We start from the raw sequence: 18,222 nt of genomic DNA on the forward strand, positions 1-18,222 counted from the left end.
GTAAACTCAAAACGGTCACTAAGCGAACTGTTGTAAATTAAGGACTATCTATAGTTTATTAGAAGCATAGAGAGTTGCTGTATCCTAAGTCAAACCCAATGGTCTAAGTCACAGTTGAACAGCCATATTAGAAGTGGGCAGCTGGAGCCCTTAGGTGTAAGTTGCAACCCTCAGTCCCCACTTATTTTTGTTGCAGTCATTGGAACTTCTTCAGACTAACTTCCAGAAGTTCCAGTCATTGGAACTTCTTTCAGCAGCATTTGAAATGGCAAACACATTAAAATGGTATTCTGAATCTCAAAATATATATGTATCATATGTTCTCAAACAGAAGAAAAAGCTGGCTCTGCCCACAGATGTGATGTGTTCCCATCAACTTTGCTTTGTTGTTAACACTTCAACCTTCACCCTTCCCAAAAATATTGAGATGCTAAGGCATTAAAAAGTGGATGTTGATGTAAAGACAGTAAGGCCTTAAGCCAGGGACTGTGTGTGAATGTGCTTTGAGTAATACAAAGCAGACATGCTATCCCTAATCGAATGGGCTTATCTAACATTTGCTTTAGAAAAAAATACATACAGGGAAGAATTAGGAGAAAAAGAAACACAACTAAATTAAGGTTAAAATAACTTATCAGTTCAGTTTCATACCCTTATTTGAGTAGAAATTTAAAGAGATGATTTGGAGTGTTGAGTTCATGGATAAGATCCCCCAGGTAGGTAGATTTGAAAGAGTGGGCAAAAAGATTTGTGGCATTATGAAAGTTGTTTTTGGAGTTACTTATTTTGGATTGATAGAACAATTAAGAGACAGAAAAGTTGCTTCTACTTTGCATTTGGGCTCATCACACCTTCCTTTAGATGTAGATTGCATGATATGTTGAGCCAAACCTTACATGACACCAGAATTAGAATTAGAATCGAAAAATGGTTAAGACAGGGTGGTTTGTGGAAGGCTGGCCTAGTTTAATCATATATTTGTGATCACATTTCTGACCAGATTTTGGGATGTGTAATGCTAATTTAAGATTATCTTACCTTTTCAGCCTCCAGATATAAGGATAGGAGTCAGGGGCGATTGCACAATGGAACTGTTCCAGCCATAACATCTCTTTTGCTCCATTTATTATGGTTGGTTGCACCAGTCAGCCCAAGAGAAGATTTGGCATTTTTTCCACCTATGAAATCTTTCCCAAGGACCTGAGATAGGCAGACCCTGTGTTAATAATATTAAAGGTATTGTCACAGGATGTAAGCTGTTCCAAATAAAGCTGCCTTTTGTAATTGACTGGTGGTGATTTTGACAATGCTAATGGCATTCATGGTGCTCCAAATTGCACTCACGATACTATTATTATCAGTACTACCTTTGCTTTCTTTTGTCACTGTTGTTCTATTTTTACGTGGTTTTGTATTTTGTGATTTTCTCCAGTTCTTCCTCTTGTCTTCTGCTGTCTCCAAGTATTACAATGTCCACTATTCAGACTTCTTTGTTTTTCTTATCGACAGTTTTTATTATTATATTGCAAACAAAGCTATATAGCCTCAGACTTCTCTGCATGGGGCTATGTCCTCAGTTGGATTGCTAACGATGAACCAACAAACTGGCTGATCAAATTTAACTTCAGCATATTACTCTTGGAGTTCTGGTATTCTTTGTTATTTCTTATACATACAGCTCACTACTGCAAATTTTGCTGGAGGCGAAAGCTTTCATGCTCTACTGTATTAATAAATTTAGATTTAATCAGCAACAGTTGGTGCTGAAGGCAGGTTCTGCAGCAGTTTTAATCAGCTTTTGTTAGTTCTAGTGTTGGCTGTGGGTGTGAGAATTAGGCAAAACCTTAACCTATCTGGTGCTTGATTTTTGCTGAAATTAATATCTTCAGTGTGATAAAAACACTATGGAGATCTGAACATAAGTCATTACAGATTTGATCTACTTATATTTATGTGTTTCTAGATCAAATTTGCTCAGCCTTCAGAATGATTTCATGTAGTATGGACTAAGGTATAGGTGCTGGTTTATGTCAGAAAAGGAGAATAATATTCCTGACCGGTTACTTTTGAAAGTCTCTCTAATGCAAAGCAAGTTGATTGAAATCTTTAAAATCTTGTCCTTTAAACTTATTTTCAGATATAGGCATTTAACAGTTTGTTTCAGTGAAATGGATAGGTTTTAGGAAAGCACTGGGGGGATACTTCTACCCTGGGGAAGAATTTCGTCCAATTATATTTAGCAATGCATTATCAAGATAATATCTCCCAATGACATTACCTATACATTATTGGTGACTGCTCAAACATTCTTGTGATGTGCTGGTAGCATTATACTCTGCCAGTGAATATGTGCCTGCCATGCATTTAAATGAACCTTTCTGAAAGATAGGTAACTACTCAGATTTGGCTTCTATTGTAGATTCTTCATTATTGGATCACTTTAGGGACTGAATATAGGAAATCCAGTAAAATCTTGGCATATTCTTCAAACATTTTTAGGAGGCTATTACCTGTGTAAAATAAATCTGAAAAAAGATATTTAAATGTGATGACCTAAAGCAGTGGCCAAAATTTCTGCAATTCTGTGGACATCCTAAATATTTCTTTGTGTTTAAATCAAGGGATTAAGGTTTGCCATACAGGTAGTCCTCAGCTACCACTACCAACTGAGCCCAAAATTTCTGTTGCTAATTGAGGGCATTTTATCCCATTTTATGATTTTTCTTTTCACCATTGTTAAATGAATCACTGCAGTAGATACCTTAGCAACCCAGTTTTTAAGTGAATCTGGCTTTCCCATTGATGTTGCTTGTCAAAAGGTTGCAAAACGGGATCACATGATCTTGGCACACAACTATGAATCAGTTCCAAACATTTGAATTTTGATCACAGGGTCATGGGGATGCTATAAAGGTCATAAGTGTCAAAACTGGTCATAAGTTACTTTTTTCAGCGCCCTTGTAACTTTGAACGGTCTCTAAACAAACTACTGTAATTCGAGGACTACCCTTAGTTCTTCAGGGAGCTATTACTAATATCAGTCTGTAGGTTCCAGGACTTCTAGAGAAGCAACATCTTTTCATATAGCCTTCTCCAATTTGGTTAATCTTCAGATGCTTTACTTCAACTACAATAATTTCCAACCAATTTGAGAAACATCAAGTTGGGGAAAACCGATTTAATATTTTAACTATCTGTTGCCTTTATCTTACCTCCTTGCCACTTTCCTTTGATCTTAGAGGGCAGTCATGCTCCTTTGGAAATCACTTACTAATTGTTAGTTTTGCTTTGGCTTCTCAATAATATGTACAGATTTCTACATTTTTTTTTATTTTCTAGTTCTATAAGGTCTACCAACTTGTGTTTTTTTTTTTTAAGAATGGTTTTTTTAAGAATATTGTGTAGCTGATGTTTACATTTTGGCTGAAGTTTACCATGTTTCTCATATAATAAAGCCGGGTCTTATTTTTTTTTTGAGCCCCGAAAAAATGGCTAGGCCGTCTTTTCGGGGGTGACTTAATTTCCCCCCCTTGCATCTTGGGGCGGGCAGTGACGACTTGAATGTTGACCTCGGCATTGGTGGGGCACTTTGTATCTGGGTCAACGCAGGCAGCACCATATCCGGGTGTGCAACAAAAGTATTTCCTAACCGCAAGCCCCCCCCACCATTCCCCCATTTCGCATGTTTTAATATAGGCCTTAATTTGGGGGGAGGGGCTTAATTTCATTTTATGCCTATAAAACTTGCTGGGACTTCCTATTGGGGGAGGCTGTATTGTTGGAGAAACAGGGTACTATTTTAATAGCATCTGGAGGTTTATCTGTGTCATCAAAGTCACCTGAATGGTGCAAATGGGTGTGGAGCCTTCTTGGAACTGTTGAAAGGACTGTGTTTTAGACTGGAGATAGATTGATGTTGTATCCCTCAGTCTCTGTTGAGAGAGGGCTGTTCAATTTTGACATAGATTGCCTCTTTGCTAAAAGAATGCAAATGACCAGCTGTCTGCAAGGAATATAAATCCTTCCATTCCCCACTATCCAGTCAGAGCTGAAGAAGGTTCTTGGATGAGAAGCGAAAAGTGTTCAAAGAAAAAACAGAAAGTCCAGTTGCCTCTTGAAAAAGCACCTTTGGGACAACCATGACCTGGATGACTGAGAATCTCCATAGATAAAAAAGTAGAATGTTTTGGGATTGCAGGTGACTTCCAAGTCATTTACTCATCAGCTTTATGAAGTTCAGAAATTCATGATCAGGCAATTCCTAAAACTAATTGCCATAGCTGCTTTAAAAAGTCAGCTGGGTGGCCTTGGGTCAGCCTCTCTCTCTTAGCCCAACTCATCTCATAGGGTTATTGTTGTGGGGAAAATAGGAAGAAGAAATTCTGTTCTCTGCCTTGTGGTATTTGCAAAAATAATCTGCAATCTTCTTGGAATTCCTTTTTTCCCCAAGTAGTCCTGGTGCTGCTTTCTAATATGGCAAAAACTCTATGTAGAAGAAAGTGTTAATACAAATCAAGCATATCTCAGGAGGAAATTATACTTTTGAAATCTTTAATACTGTTCTTCAAAGTCAGTCAAGTGGAAGATTGGTATTACTTCTGTCTCTGGTTCAAATGCACTTCCCCAAACTCCTGGCTTCATCAATAATATTTCTCTGTATGACCCTTCTCCATTACCCTAGTTAGTGTGTTGGAGAACAGGACTGAAATAGATTCACAGGAGCTGTTTTTAGAATCTGTTCAGGGTGCTGGGCTGAACTATTTTTGTTTCTGCGTTTTACTAACTCACAGTAGTAAGCTGTTTGGCTTTTTTCGATAAACACTCTATTGTTTTTTGGTGGACAATTCTAACACGTTTATGTTTTTGGAGAGAAACTCCAAAGGCAAAAGTGGTGAGAATACTCTTAATCACAATGGACTGAATGAATAATTGATTTTTAGTGGAAAATATAAGGCTGGAATCTTTCCAAGCAGTTGCCTTGGAAATTCAGAAACAGCGTGTCACATTACTGTCATCTTTAGGAACTTGTCTCATGCTTACTATATATCTGCTTTAAAGGAGTTGATTTGACAGGATGCTTATGGGCAGGATTCATGAACAAAAATGTTATATGCAATTTTTGCAGGGAAGGATTTATAGCAGTGGTTCCCAAAGTGGGCGGTATCACCCCCTGGGGGGCGGTGGGATGCCTTGGTGGGGGGTGCTAAGAGGCAAAGGGGCTGGCAGGGGGGTGCTAAGAGGCGGCAGGAGGGCGCAGGAGGTGGGGCCCTCGCAGAACACAATTCAGGGGTGAGAAAAAATCCTGCCGCCATCGCGTTCAAGGCGAGGCCCCGCAGGATCGCCCCATTGACTTGCACGCTCCGGTGCAAAGGGCTCAATGGGGTAAGCCTGCGGGGCCTCACCCTGAACACAGCATTGGGAAAGGAGAGCAAACCAGAGTGGCTTTGCTCTCCTTTTCAAGCATCCCGCTGCCAATGCATTCGGGGTGAGGCCCCGCGGGATCATCCTTCTCTCTTTCTCTCTTCCTTCTCTCTTTCTTTTCTCTCTCTCTCTTTCCCTCTCCCAGGCTCACCCCATTGATTTGGTGCACCACTCCGCTCAGACTTGCTTGGGCAGGTCCCTCCAGTGCAGCGGGCTCAATGGGGTGGACCTGTGGGACTGGCACCTAGAATGCGGCATGAGTGGCACGTTTGAAAAATAGAGCAAAGCAAGAGGTCGGTAATTTTTGCTACAAAGAATCACAAAAGCTTCTGGGCTGTGCACAAGAAGGGACACATATGTCAATGCAATTCAGCAACATAAAATAAAGAAATATAAATAAAACAAATCAACAAGAATCAGCAAAGCATCTCTGATTAGATTCTATTCACCACTAGAATTGATTACTAGAATCTAATCAGAGGTGCTTTGCCGATTCTAGTCCAATGACCTGCTCCAGCAGGGTTAGAAGGGAGTATGTGTGTGTGCATGGCTGTCAAAACTCCAAAAACAGGTCAAGTAGTTCTGGGGAGGCCAATCATAAGCAACTGGCCATTAAGTGAGGACCACTTGTATTTGGTTTGCCAGTCATCAAACCACGCCCACCCAGTCACGTGGCCAGCAAACCACACTCTCAAATTAGGCCACGCCCACAGAAATTTGAATCCCACCCCCTGGGTGGGGGGTATTGAGCATGAGTTTGTAGCACCAAGGGGAAGGTCGACTGAAAAGGTTTGGGAACCACTGATTTATAGTATCCTATGAAATCTGGAAACGAGAAGCACACATGTGAGAAAATGTCTACAGAGCCTTTCGGTTGATGTTGGCTTGGCTCACTAGTAATCTTGGCACTGTGTACAAGTAGTCCTCAACTTACAACAGTTTGTTTAGTGACTGTTCAAAGTTACAACAGCATTGAAAAAAGTGACTTAGGACCATTTTTCACAGTTAAGACTGTTGCAGCAGATCACGTTCTCAAAATACAGGCGGTTGGCAACTGATCCATATTTATGACCATTGCAGTGTCCTGGAGTCATGTGATCACTTTTTATAACCTTTTGACAAGCAAAGTCAATGGGGAAGCTAAGTTCACTTAACCATGTTACTAACTTAACAACTGCAGTGATTCACTTAACGACTGTGGTAAGAAAGGTCATAAAATCGGGCACATAACTCACTTAACAAATGTCTCACCTAACAACAGAAATTTGAGCTCAATTGTGATCATAATTCAAGAACTACTTGTATTCTTCCTCCTGGGTTTTGCAGGCTCCAATTCAGCTGAATTCTTCCTCCCCTGTAATCTGTATTTGGTTTAGGTTTACAAGAGTGGTGTGCGTGTGTGCGTGTGTCTGTGACTGCTTGTAATAGCAAATAACGACATGCACTACACAGGAGAAAACAATCCAATGCTCACATTAGAGTAGTAGCACTATTAAAATGATCAAAGATGTCAGAGTTCTCTGGAATGTCTTTTTAAAAAAATGTTTGAAGAAAATATTAAACCAGATGGAGGCACTGGGAGAGGGGAGGCAAAAAAGAAATAGAAACTTTGCATTTGATCAGAACTGTATTTCAGTACAGACTATAGCACAGGAATCTGTATTAAGACAGAGATCTTTATTAGGGTAGAGCTTATATTTTAATGCAGTATTAGAAGTAGAAATTGAACAATTGTTAATACTTAAAGAACTAATTTATGTACTTTTGATGTCAGTTATGCACATATTATATCCTAAATGTGTTCCACTGAGTTTTAGAGTAGATCTCTGGGTTTGTTTTTTCAGGGTTATAGAAAAATTTCCATTTATACTCTCATGTAGCTTTTCTGAGCCTTATGCAAATATTGAGCCTAATGCTGCAAAATTCTAAGACATTTGTCAATTAAAAAGTAGTTGGTTCTGTATTGTCTGAGAAGCACAGATTAAATTGTTTTCAGGGGTGGGATTCTACCAGTTCGCACCTATTCGGTAGAACTAGTTGTTAACATTCTAAGCAGTTCAGAGAACCGGTTGTTAGAAGAAATTACTGGCCTAATCCTGTAAAGAAGGCAGGAAGGAAACATTCTGGTGTTGCTTACAGAAACTGCCTCTCCGTTAACCCTTATTACATTCTTGGCAGGACTAGACTTCCTGTCTCAGGAACTTCTCTGGGGGTTTTTTCCCTTCCTTTGCTGGTACTTTGCTTGTGTGGAGTGACCATTCAAAGTTACAATGGCACTGAAAAAAGTGACTTATGACCATTTTTCACACTTACAACGGGTGCAGCATCCCCTCAGTCATGAGAGGCCAGGCAAGGAGATGCGTGCCTCGAGGAGATGCGTGCCTCGATGTGAGTGATATTGAGTTGGCCACACCCAGCTAGTCACATGACCACCAAGACACGTCCATAACCTAAGCCACGCCCACAAAACCAGTTGTTAAAAATTTGAATCCCACCCCTGATTGTTTTTCAAATTTTCATCCATTTCTAATTAGAAGTCCAAATTGAATAATAGCTAGATCAGGGGTGGGCAAACTTTTTGGCTCGGGGGCCTCATTGACTTTTAAAATTTGACAGACGGGCTGCCACCTGGTGTCGAAATGCCTGTCATTACAAGTCAAAATAAAATGAATGCAATCATTCACATCAAACCTTAATTCTGTACCAATCTTCGGCGGGCCGGATTAAAAAGACCAACGGGCCGGATGTGGCCCCTGGGCCGTAGTTTGCCCACCCCTGAGCTAGATGGTGACAATCAACTCCAGGTCCCTGTTATGTTGTTGGACCGAAGAAGTATACCTTCCTTGTCTCCTCCCCTTCCTCCCGAGAAATGGATGGCACTCATTCTCCTGGGTCTGATTTCAGGCCTGGGGTTAATGTGCTCGAGAAACACCTGTTTGTGTAGGCTGTCTCATTTTGTATAATGTTTTTAACTGTTTTGATCGTGTATTGGATATTGTGAGTCAGCCAGAGTGTCCTGGTGTGTGGGCAGGCTAAATAAATAAATATAAACAAAGCAACCTACGTATCTGCACCTGCTCCTTCAGATGTTTGCAGAATACCTTGTTACATGCTTAAAACTGAGTTTTGAGCAGTTCTTCAGAGGAGAAGCAATTAGCCAGACCTAAGGGTGCAAGATGAAAATGGAAAAGTTTGCAAAAATCAGGCTTGTGCCATTTGTGCTGCAGATGGGATGGCGTATTATTTGATTGGAATGGTAACAATACCAGCCCGATTTTTTTCTTAGTGTGGCATTACCATCTTCAGCTCTTGACAGTTTTTTTTCTTCCTTCCATTCAATTGTGTCTGATTCTCAGAGACTGCCTGGACCAGTTCCTACAGTTTGCTTGTCAGAGTTTTTCAGAAAGTTTTTCATTGCCTCCTTCCAAGGGCTGAGAAAAGTGACTGGCCCAGGGTCACCCAGCTGGCTTTGAGCTTAAAGCGGAACTAGAACTCAGGGTCTCCTGAAATCTAGCCTGGTGCCTTAATCACTACATTCAGCTGGCTTTTCTAGTCACCCCAGCATTATCAGTTATTGTGTGCTTTAATAATAAGTCTGAAACTACTGCATGTGCTGTGGTGGCACTATGGTTAGAATGCAGTATTGCAGGATAACTCTGCTCATTGCCAGGAGTTTGATCCTGACCAGCTCAAAGTTGACTCAGCCTTCCATACTTCAAGGTGGGTAAAATGAGGACTCAGATTGTTGGGGGCAATATGCTGACTTTGTAAACTGCTTAGAGAGGGCTGTAAAGCACTGTAAAGTGGTATATAAGTCTAAGTGCTATTGCTATTACTACTGTAAGATTTTTTTAATAGAGTAGAGTAGAGCAAAGGCTGTTTTGTGGTAAATTGTTTTCATTCTAGGTACCAGAAATGACTTGCAGATATGCAGTTTGATAGTGTATAAATCAGGTGAATACTTAGGTGAAAGTTATTTTGACTAATCTTATTTGATGTCAGATAGTATTTCTTGTATAGAATTTGAATTTTTGGAGGGGAAATTGCTCTACCAAATTCAGTAGAATACAGGATTGTTCCTAAAGACCTATTACGTATTTAAAGTCATGATGTACTATCGCCTACAGAGAGAAGAAGGTGAAATCATTAGGGATTGCTTTGTAAGTATGAAAAATAATCATAGGTCACTTTTTTCAGTGCCGTTGTAACTTCGAATGGTCACTAAATGAACTGTTGTAAGTAGAATACCTGTATTTTTGCTTAATTGAGCTCACCAGATGTTTAAGAAAAACTGGGCAAGGGAGCAGCCAGCTTAAAGCCCATTGAGAAAAGGCAAGGTATAAACAATTGTCATGCTGAGTGAATGCAGAGCTAATGCACTAGAGATAAAAAACAGGAAAATGGAGCTGTGACTTGAAGTTCAACTGTTTTCTGAATTTCTATTGGTCTTCAGTGATAAGCCCTATATTTTTTTTATTGTGAGTGCTCCAGAAATTGCCATTAATTTCTGGAAAGTACTTGCTTCTGCCTCATATGATAGATATATTTGAGAATCTTCAACCTCATTTTTATTTTTGTTTTCATTTTATTTGTAAGCCATGAATTCATATGATATACTAAGCTATACATTTTGGCTTACTAACCATAGTGGCTGAATTCATACATGCCTAACTTTGAACATGGTGCATTTTCCTTCTCTTTTTTCACAACTGAAAGCCTTCAATGATTTAGCCTTTTTCTGATTCAATGTTTGTGTTATATGGATCGAGATGCAATTTCATCTTCATTTACGTGGAAAAAATAGTATTAAGGGCAGCTTTATAGTTTGTCAAGTCTGAATATTTGTAACGAAAAGTGTAAACTCGTGGGATTGGAGCAGGAACATTCTGCGAATGATCCATAATGTTTTGAGAAGCAAACAATGGCCCTAATTTTCATGAGAAACAGTTCTCCTTCACTTTGCACCTCTCCTTACTTTTTGCTTCCTTTTAGATTCCACAGACTCATGATTCCAGTATGCGTTAAGCTCTCTGAAACCTTGAGTTTCAACCTGGCACTTGACCAAAGTTATCATCTTTTTTATTGTTAATTAACCAATGTGCTCATCAATAATTTCTTCTTCTTGCCTCCAGTAGTACTTGTGACTTCTCCCCACAGCCTCTCAAAGAGCAGTTTTCTCTATCTTGCCACATTGCAAAACAGTCCTGTTTCTTTAAGAATTGTATTATTGGACACTGAATAGAATCCCCAGTATTGGAACACCCACAACTTCTGGAGGCAGGTCATTCCACTGATTAATTGTTCTAATAGTGAGAAAACTCCTCCCTAGTTTTAGGTTATTATCTCCCTGATTAGTTTACTTCCATTGCTTCTTGTCCTTCTTTCAGGTGCTTTGGAGAATAGCTTGACTCCCTCTTCTTTGGGACAACCCCTGAGGTATTGGAAGACTGCTATCACGTCATCCCTAGTCCTTCTTTTTATTAAACTAGACATACCCAATTCCTGCAACCGTTCTTCATATGTTTTTAGCCTCCAGTCCCCTCTGTTCTTTTTTAAATCGCCTTTCCTAACCTATAAAATAGGAACCATCCTACAAGATGAAACTTCTACAGGACACCAGGTTGAGGAAAACTGTTTCACAATCCCAGACTGTAATGGCTGCAGCACCTAAGACCTCCTCCTCTTTGGTTTTTGCTAGCTGCTTCAATCCCAGCTAATGTTGCTTCTGTCTTTTCCTAGATTAACCTCAGCAAAGTAGGTGAATACTGGTGGAGTGCTGTTTTGGAAGGCGAAGAACAGATTGACATTGATAAAATCAATAAGGAGCGTTCTATGGCCACGGTGGATGAAGAAGAACATGCAGTGCTGGACAGATTGTCTTTTGATTATCATCAGAAGCTTCAAGGCAAACCCCAGAGCCATGAAATGGTACGTTTCATAAAACTCCACTATCAGTGGTGGGATTCACCCTTTTTTACTACTGGTTCTATGAGAGTGCACTTTGCACACACACATCTAACGCACACTTTGTATGCATGCGCAGCATTCATAAACCACCAATTTTAAGCTTCAAAACTGACCTTGTATTCAGCACTGGTGAGTAAAACAGCTGAGGTGCGGCAATCCATTCTGCTGCAGGAATCAGCTGAGCTCAAAAACAAGGAAATAAAGCACAGGAAAGGGTGGGTGGGTGGGGTCAACTGCTCACCGGCGCTACCACTAGAAGCAGTGTAAACTGGCAGCATCCCACTGTCCACTGCCCTATGTTAAAGTAGAAAAATAATAATGGTTTGCTGATTGTTCCTTGTTACTATTGGAGGTGGTTCTTTTCTTTTTAAAAAAATATGCTTAATATTGGGTTTTACCATTCTAGGTTGGTTTTTTTAGCTGAACTGCTAAATAAAATGGATATTTGGTGATGTTCTTTCTTAAAGGGCTATTGGAGCGTAAACTCAGTTCACAGCTTTCTATGTGAAGTACCAGGATGTATCTAGCTTGCAAACTAGCTGAATTCATCAATCAAACAAGACCTTTTGTAGGAACTAAACATTTTTTCATCTTGGTTAATTAAAGAATGGAAACCACTGTTTAAAAAACAACCAGTTGTAAATACAGGAACACTCCTGAACATAACCTAAAGATACAAGATCCCATTCACATTATATACCAAAAGGAACAATGTTGTCTTGTAACTTCATCCTAAACCATGATGTTTTATGATGAGAATAAATTTTATGTCTCCTTGCTCCTTTATGCTGTGCTCTTCCTGGTATAGCTGCAAATTCATATACATTTTGGTTTCCATTAGTTATGACTTGCCATATTGGCCAATCTGTACTACTGTACTATTCAACTTCCAGATATGCTTTATCAAACCACTGCCAATAACTATTAAGAATAATCACAGTTTAGGAATGGGGAGGAATACTGTGTCTATTCCAACCTGCACTTTCTCAACGTATTGGACCTTCAACTTCCAAAATTCCCAACCATCATAATCAAAACCATCTTCAAGGTATAATCCCATTTTAGTTGAAAATTTGGAAAATGCAGTCCCCAACGTCTGGAAAGTTCCAGGTAGGGAACATTGCACTAAACAGTTGAAAACTCTTAAACACCCCATCAGATAGAAGGCCGAACTAATGGGTTTGTAGTGATATTCATGGCTCTCACTCCCATCAGAACAAAACCACGGGCTTGAATTGATTTGGTTTCCTCACATATTTTAAATATCTGTCTGCAATCCCTTGAAAATGCCTGACCTTTAATTTAAACCAGGGGTGTCCATCCAAGCTTGGCAACTTTAAGACCTGTGGATTTCAACTCCCCGACAGCCCTGATTTAAAGTATGGGTATTGGGCCACCCTTGCAAGGGAAAATTCATCTCTTGAGCTTTTTGCCTCTACCCTGTTTTCAGAAAGTCCACGAGATGCTGAAGAAGGGCTGGGATGCCGAAGGCTCTCCATTCCGAGGGCAGAAGTTCGACCCTTCCATGTTCAACATCTCTCCGGGGAATATGCATTTTTAATGGTATCAGCAAGTGAGGAGGAGGAGGAGGAGGAGGAGAACATCGTGGCCTTCATCTTTGGCACGAACCTGATGCTACTGCCAGACTCTTGCATTCGGTGCTAGAAGGATCTCTTGTTGTCCCTGCTTGTTCTTGGAGGCTTGTTTGTAAAATGACAAGATTGTTAAAAATGATTGGTATGTGTGGGCTTGCTTTTGGGGAGGGGGCAGAGAGGGAATTGAAGTGGGAATGTGGGTGTAAGTCCTTCCCTCCAGCGCCAGGTTGGTGCTTTTGATATTTATGTGGGGGAAGCCTAGCAAAAGCAGCATTACGTACTGTGTCACCACGGCAACCAGCAACTGCTGGTAGCATTTCCTTGTCTCCTTAATGGATTCATTTGTTGCTTGGGGGAGGGAGGAGAAGAGGAGAGCTTGGTTGAAGGTATTCCTCCTCCCCTTTTCAGAAATAGATGCAGCTGGGTGAAATGGTGACAACTTCTTGCTCGCTTCCTTGAAACCGCCTCCTCTGTGTGTGTGTCTGTCTCCCTGCTCTCCAGCTTTGGGTTCCCCAAAAGCTCCTCAGTGTGCTGGGCAGCAACAACCCCCGGACAATCTGCAATCAGTGTCATTTGAGCATGATATAAATTGTGGGTTTGGTCCTCAAGACCCAAGGAGTGGGAGGGGAACATTGGAGGATCATGCAAGTCCGTGGAAAGGAGCCAATCCAGAAGGTGACACTTGCACCAGCATTTCTATGATAGCCTACAAAGCCTGGCCAACAAATAACCAGTAGAAAAGAGGGGCACACTTATAGGTTCTTCATGCTGTGGTTTTCCTTGTGTTTGTGATTTAGATATCACAGAATCTCAGTAAACTGCAATACTCTCCCCCCACCTTCTTCCTCCCTCTCCCTCCCTCCTTCTTCCTCCCTCTCCCCCGTTTCTCTCCCTCCCTTTTCTTCTCCCCCTCCCCGCCCCTCTCTCCAAATGCTCTAGCCAGGAAGCTTTCTGAGCTCATGGCCCCATTGTCCTCATTTCCCCACCTATGATTATATGAAGTGCATAATTGTATTTTATGCATTTCTGGGATTTTTATCAACAGGAGATGGGGGGTAATCAGGACCATCTGGCAGAGATTTTAAGAGCCCTTTTTGTATAGAGCGGTCCCAACAAAATTAGCCTCCCTCCCCCCAGCTGCTATTTGCCCCAGAAAGAAAACTGCTATTAAGGCCAATGGTAATTTTCCTCCTAGGGCAGAGCAATTTCCATATGTATGTGTGTATGCATGTGGCCCTTGTGATTATCTTCTAACTCTTTTTTTTTTAAATAATAATAATATCAAACAAGGAAAAGTCACCCTCCTGTAGCTGGACAGGCTAGATCTTTTTAGGGACCTTTTAACTAGTTCCACATTTGTGCTATTACACAAGAACCCTCTACGTAATGAGAAATAGCTATACACAAAAAAGGAAATAAAAAGATGCTACATTTCCTTTTGTCCATTTATAAAAAAAAGTCCCAACCCCGTCAAAATATTAAAACGCATTTTAAGTGAGTTGAATCTGTAAATGGGCTTCTCAGAAACTAAAATAGCTGTCTCCTCTATCCTGAAGGAGGGTTCCACAGACAGAACACATACTGTTTGGGGGCTCAATTTCCCTGAGGGAATTATAATTCTGACAACCAAGTCCATATAACAACCGCAGAGTCTAATTTCACAGAAAACGTGTCCATCCAGAAGGGGTTCCACCCCATGGCAGCTGGGCACAGAACTGACAAAAATATTGGCTTTTTCAGAGGTGATTTTTTCATCTTCTAGCAAGCTGAAAGACAATTGAAGAAAAAAACTAAAAGTAAAATGAGGGTATCACCTAAGGAACCAGAAAGCAACATACAATGTCAAAGAATATGAATATTAGGTTGACTGGAAACATGTTGGTTATTACCTGTATCATTTTAGACTATGATTGAATGAAATACTGAAACTGCACAAAACATCCCATTAAAACACAAGACTGGCTTAGAGTACAAATACATTCACTGGGTCTGTCTCTGTGTGTAGGTTGGCTAATGGGCCATCTATGGTTTGATTTGCCAAGCTTAGCATGACATGCAATGGTAGGGTTCTAGTAAGAAATGAGAGAACATAGCCATGGTTTATTTTTAGTGTATTGACAGCATCATTCCTGAATTATTCTAGCAGATGAAGCCAGGGTCATCTTGTTGGCTATATGTGCATGATGAGAGAGACAATGAAGTGTTGAATCACCTCTTATGGCTTACAGGAATGTGCAGATGTTGAATCACCCTGTGGTTGAAGTGGAGAGAATATTGTTCCAATTTTCACAGTGGGAAAGGATTCATCCGTCTTTGAGAAACATAGTTAAGTGCTCCCCATTATAGAAAGCTTTATGGAGTGTGAGCTTTGGGAAGGACCTAGACAAGGGCTTAGCAATCCAATCCCAAGAGACAGAGTGCCATGGTGACAAGGCAGTACCCAAGAACCATTACGTTGGCAGAGAGCAGCCATTTTGCTACATGCTTTGCGATGTATTACATGCCCTCAGGGTAGCAGCTGCCATGCCACAAAAGCAATGATTGAAGCAAGCAAATGGTCAGCTATGAGGTGATGGGCAGGGCTGGAATCCCAATCCCACATGTGCAAGGTTGAAGGTGCCTTTGAAGTGGGCTTGCACTTGCTTCAGAAGATGGTGGCAACAGCTGCCACTGGAAACAGAAAATGCATTTTGTTCAATAGTGGCCATTCCTCTGCAATCCAATTTCTGTATGTTGGTCATAGAAAGTAGGCCTGGATAATTTTGCACTATCTGGATTTTTAAATATACACTGCTCAAAAAAATAAAGGGAACACAAAAATAAGACATCCTAGATCTGAATGAATGAAATATTCTTTGTTCATTACATAGTTGAATGTGCTGACAACAAACTCACACAAAAATTATCAATGGAAATCAAATTTAGCAACCCATGGAGGTCTGGATTTGGAGTTACACGCAAAATTAAAGTGGAAAAAAACACTGCAGGCTGATCCAACTTGGATGTAATGTCCTTAAAACAAGTCAAAATGAGGCTCAGTGGTGTGTGTGGCCTTCACGTGCCTGTATGACCTCCCTACAAAGCCTGGGCATGCTCCTGATGAGGTGGCGGATGTTCTCCTGAGGGATCTCCCACACCTGGACTAAAGCATCCCACAACTCCTGGATAGTCTGTGGTGCAATGTGGCATTGGTGGATGGAGCGAGACATGATGTCCCAGATGTGCTCAATTGGATTTAGGTCTGGGGAATGGGCGGGCCAGTCCATAGCATCAATGCCTTCGTCTTGCAGGAACTGCTGACACACTACCAGCCACATGACGTCTAGCATTGTCTTGCATTAAGAGGAACCCAGGGCCAACCACACCAGCATATGGTCTCACAAGGGGTCTGAGGATCTCATCTCGGTACCTAATGGCAGTCAGGCTACCTCTGGCAAGCCCATGGAGGGCTGTGTGGCCCCCTAAAGAAATGCCACCCCACACCATTACTGACCCACTGCCAAACTGGTCATGCTGGAGGATGTTGCAGGCAGCAGAACATTCTCCACGGTGTCTCCAGACCCTGTCATGTCTGTCATATGTGCTCAATGTGAACCTCTTTCATCTGTGAAGAGCACGGTGTCAGTGGCAAATTTGCCAATCTTGGTGTTCTCTGGCAAATGCCAAATGTCCTGCATGGTGTTGGGCTGTAAGCACAACCCCCACCTGTGGACGTCGGACCCTCATACCACCCTCATGGAGTCTGTTTCTGACCGTTTGAGTAGCCACAGGCACATTTGTAGCTGGAGGTCATTTTGCAGGGCTCTGGCAGTGCTCCTCCTGTCCCTCCTTGCACAAAGGCGGTAGCAGTCCTGATGCTGGGTTGTTGCCCTCCTATGGCCTCCTTCACGTCTCCTGATGTACTGGCCTGTCTCCTGGTAGCGCCTCCATGCTCTGGACACTACGCTGACAGACACAGCAAACCTTGCCATAGCTCACATTGATGTGCCATCCTGGATGAGCTGCACTACCTGAGCCACTTGTATGCGTTGTAGACTCTGTCTCATACTACCACTAGAGTGAAAGCACCGCCAGCATTCAAAAGTGACCAAACCATCAGCCAGAAAGCATAGGAACTGAGAAGTGGTTTGTGGTCACCACCTGCAGAACCACTCCATTATTGGGGATGTCTTGCTAGCTGCCTATGCTTTCCACCTGTTATCTGTTCCATTTGCACAACAGCATGTGAAATTGATTGTCAATCAGTGTTGCTACCTAAGTGGACAGTTTGATTTCACAGAAGTGAGATTGCCTTGGAGTTACATTGTGTTGTTTAAGTGTTCCCTTTATTTTTTTGAGCAGTGTATTTTCTCCTGCAAAAATGAGCTTTTAACATTATAGCCATTCTCTGGTTAATGGGGTAGGTCCTTACTCATGTATTCCATCAATTATATTCCATGGCCCTTGTAGGTTTCCTGGATGCACAGATGAATGCCTGTGTCCCAAACAGCACCTAGTGTTAGACCAGCTTCCTGTAAGCAATCAGTACAGCTAACAGTACATTTGTTATTCTAGTGCCTAATTTTTTTTTCCTTAAACGAAAAGAGCTAAAGAGTTGAGGGCTCAACTGCCAGTAAGTGCTTCTCTGTTTTTACATAATTTATTATTTCTAAAGCACCTAAAATCAACCACGGAGCAGCTTTGAGGTTTGTCCAAAGTGCTGTGGGTGGTTCCTAGGAGCACATTATTCTGAAGAACTTCACAAGACCAGCTACTGATTAGTATTTTGTCCCCTGTCCACCTACACATTTCATTGTTGAAATCTTAGAAGTAATGTTTGTGGGCATTTCTGAGTTGGAGTTTCTGTAGAAACACATCACCTCTGATTCCAGTGTGTTTGAGGGTGACTCTCTTAACAAGTCTGAAGTAGGATAATTCAAAAAGAGGGAAGGTTCTCTGTAGAAGAAATGCACCCTACTCCTTTTGGAAATAAAAACTGGGTTCAGTTCACTAAACAAAGCAATCCAGCAGCTTGGTTAGATTTCCAGCCAAGGGAAAAAGGAACCAGCAATTAGCTGGGCTGATCATTTTGGTGAGTCCATATAATGGCAGTTCACAGAACGTAAATTATCAAACCTTTTCCAAGAATAGCTTGTCACCATATAGATTTGTAGGAGTACATTTTGGCAAAATAGGAACAAGAAAGGACATGCTAAAAAAATATCAATTTGATTTTAATCCTGCACAATTATTGAATCAG

General features: G+C 41.2%; 1 protein-coding gene across 1 annotated transcript in view; it reads left to right on the plus strand.

The window, feature by feature from the left end:
• Positions 1 to 14,952, plus strand: part of NUDCD3 (NudC domain containing 3) — a 62,095-nt gene extending 47,143 nt beyond the window's left edge. The window contains exons 5-6 of the mRNA XM_026718017.2: positions 11,161 to 11,349; positions 12,839 to 14,952. Of these exons, the coding sequence (XP_026573802.1) occupies positions 11,161 to 11,349; positions 12,839 to 12,949 (300 nt within the window). The 3' untranslated portion in view covers positions 12,950 to 14,952. The remainder of the gene's footprint in view (positions 1 to 11,160; positions 11,350 to 12,838) is intronic.
• Positions 14,953 to 18,222: the final 3,270 nt, after the last annotated feature.

This window comes from Pseudonaja textilis, chromosome 9, assembly GCF_049901715.1.
Source record: "Pseudonaja textilis isolate UNSWEBS1 chromosome 9, rPseTex1.2, whole genome shotgun sequence".
NCBI lineage: Eukaryota > Metazoa > Chordata > Lepidosauria > Squamata > Elapidae > Pseudonaja > Pseudonaja textilis.